At 31.8% G+C, this 2,500-nt stretch overlaps 1 protein-coding gene across 1 annotated transcript in view; it reads left to right on the forward strand.

The window, feature by feature from the left end:
* The window catches only part of LOC137638314 (nephrin-like), a 71,528-nt gene that overhangs the window by 55,231 nt on the left and 13,797 nt on the right, over positions 1-2,500 (forward strand). Inside the window, exons 11-12 of the mRNA XM_068370375.1 lie at positions 351-463; positions 2,152-2,254. Of these exons, the coding sequence (XP_068226476.1) occupies positions 351-463; positions 2,152-2,254 (216 nt within the window). The remainder of the gene's footprint in view (positions 1-350; positions 464-2,151; positions 2,255-2,500) is intronic.

The following is a 2,500-nucleotide window of genomic DNA, read 5'->3' on the forward strand; positions in this document are numbered from 1 at the left end:
TAGATAGATACTCTTTGTTGATTAAAATATATAACTATTCTCTCTCTCTCTCTCTCTCTCTCTCTCTCTCTCTCTCTCTCTCTCTCTCTCTCTCTCTCTCTCTCTCTGTCTAGATAGATAGATAAATACATAGATAGATACTCTTTGTTGATTAAAATATATAACTATTCTCCCTCTCCCTCTCTCTCTCTCTCTCTCTCTCTCTCTCTCTCTCTCTCTCTCTCTCTCTCTCTCTCCATGAGTTTTTTTCATAGCTTTCTAACCATCTTAATTGTAATCTTCACTACATCATATACAAACAAAAAATCCTCGAAGCACATAAAAAAAAAAAATCTTGTATCCAATTCAAGGTCAGTTCTTGAAGTAAGAGCTCTGATTGAAGATAACGGTCGGGTCTTCACTTGTGATGCCAATAACGGTCTTGGAACGACCGTAACGACGAACGTCACGCTTAATGTCTTACGTAAGTATATAAAAAAAACATTTCATAAATATTTTGACAGATAATTTTTATGATTATATCCCAAGTGACAAGTGGCTAGCTAAATGACATCATTTTCAATATGTTTTTCTGTATGTTTTGTCAATTAACTCTTACGATTAAAATCCAAATGATACGTGACTAATTATTCTATCTAGCTTTCACTGTATTTTTCTATATATTTCGTCAATTAATTTTCATGATTAAATTCCAAGTGACATGTGACTAACTAATTGATATAGTTTTAACTATATTCCTAAAGAGATAGGAATTATAATTCATAAGTTGAAGACTATCTTTTGGTTAATAAATTAATAGGTTTATTATATTTATTTTTTTTTTTATTTTGACAGTTAATTTTTATGATCATATTACAAATGATAAGTGACTAACTAAATTGATCTAATTTTCACTATATTCTTGAAAAGATAATAATTATAATTCATAAGTTGAAGACTATCTTGTTTTATATATGTTAAAAGGTATATTGTATTGTGTATTTTTCTTTTTTATTTCTTCGTATTTCTTAATGCACAAAGACATCGAATACATAGATAATAAATATTTGAAATGCTAGTATAAATATTATTCATCCATTGAATAAATTTAATCATATGAATATTCAAAGCTTTTCCTCATCCGAAGTTTTTTTTTAATAATTCATTGCTATAAAAATATGTAATTAATGAAGAAAATCATAATGAGATAACTGACTTCTTTCATATCTTAGTATGCTAAAAAGAATTGTTTTAATAATAGAAAAAAGGCAAAACACTTTCTTTGCATTTACACATACCTAGAAAATATTTAGTTAATGATACAATAACAAAATGGTCTTCGCGTTTAAGTAAACCTGAATTTCTTGTCTTATCGTTATCCTTACATTAAGGGGTCGGTTGCCTGATGCGTATTCTCTGATACCTTCTATCAAAAGCATCCTCTGCCACCAAACCTCTTCCCTTATTATCATCCTCCACCTTATCTCTTCCTCTAATTCTCTACCTCCCTCTCGATCTTCCCCCCTTATCAGGTTCCTTCCAAACCCTCCTCACTCCCCTCCACACCATCCATTCTCAACACGTGTCCATACCATCTCAGTCGTGACACTATTATGACCTCTGTAATCTTTGCTACGCCTGCCATTCTTCTTATTTCAATCGTTTTCCAATCTTCCAAGCAGTGATATTCCCATGATCCACCTTAGCCTCCTATCAAAAGTACATTCTCTTCCGCTAAACATCTTCTCTCCTGATCATCCCTTCACCTTATCTTGCTATCTAATTCTATGATGTGACATCGCTCGTACCCCTACTGTAACTCTGTATATGACTTTTGCTGAAATATTCAATATTATTATTATTATTATTATTATTATTATTATAATTATTATTATTATTATTAATATCATTATTATCATGTCCTCACAAAAAATATAAAATAAAAATACTCGCGCTGAATCCCTCATCAGGCTGGGAGGAGCGAAAAGAGGAAGGGTCCCATTTTGTTGTTTAGTTTGATGTGGGCTACCCCTCAAAATTGGGGGAAGTCTCTTGGTAAATAGATAGATTATTATAATTATTATAGAATAACGAGTCCTATTTTTAATTTGTATTTAAGATGACAGATGTAACTGCCATAATTGTTTGATTACTCCCCACGCCTCTTTCCAGACGGTCCGATTTGGGTGACTGTTCCAACGGGAACAATTGAAGTTCAAGAGAAGGATGATCTGATTCTGACTGCCCAAGCTGATGCTAATCCACCTCCGGTTAGGTAAGTTTTTCTTATATTCACTTATTCTATTCTGTCAGTTACATGCAAAATTGTAGTATAGTTAAATTTTTCATAGCAACCCCCCCTCTCTCTCTCTCTGCTATATTTATAGATCTTATTTGTTTAATGATTGTACATTTTGAGGTAATTCATATTATTGCTAATTTTGAGGAAACATTTTCCGTATGATTCTTTTCGGAAGTAAATTAAGATACTTGTATATGTAGATATAAAGATTACTACTAC

Source organism: Palaemon carinicauda, chromosome 3 (assembly GCF_036898095.1).
Source record: "Palaemon carinicauda isolate YSFRI2023 chromosome 3, ASM3689809v2, whole genome shotgun sequence".
In the NCBI taxonomy this organism is placed as follows: Eukaryota; Metazoa; Arthropoda; class Malacostraca; order Decapoda; family Palaemonidae; genus Palaemon; species Palaemon carinicauda.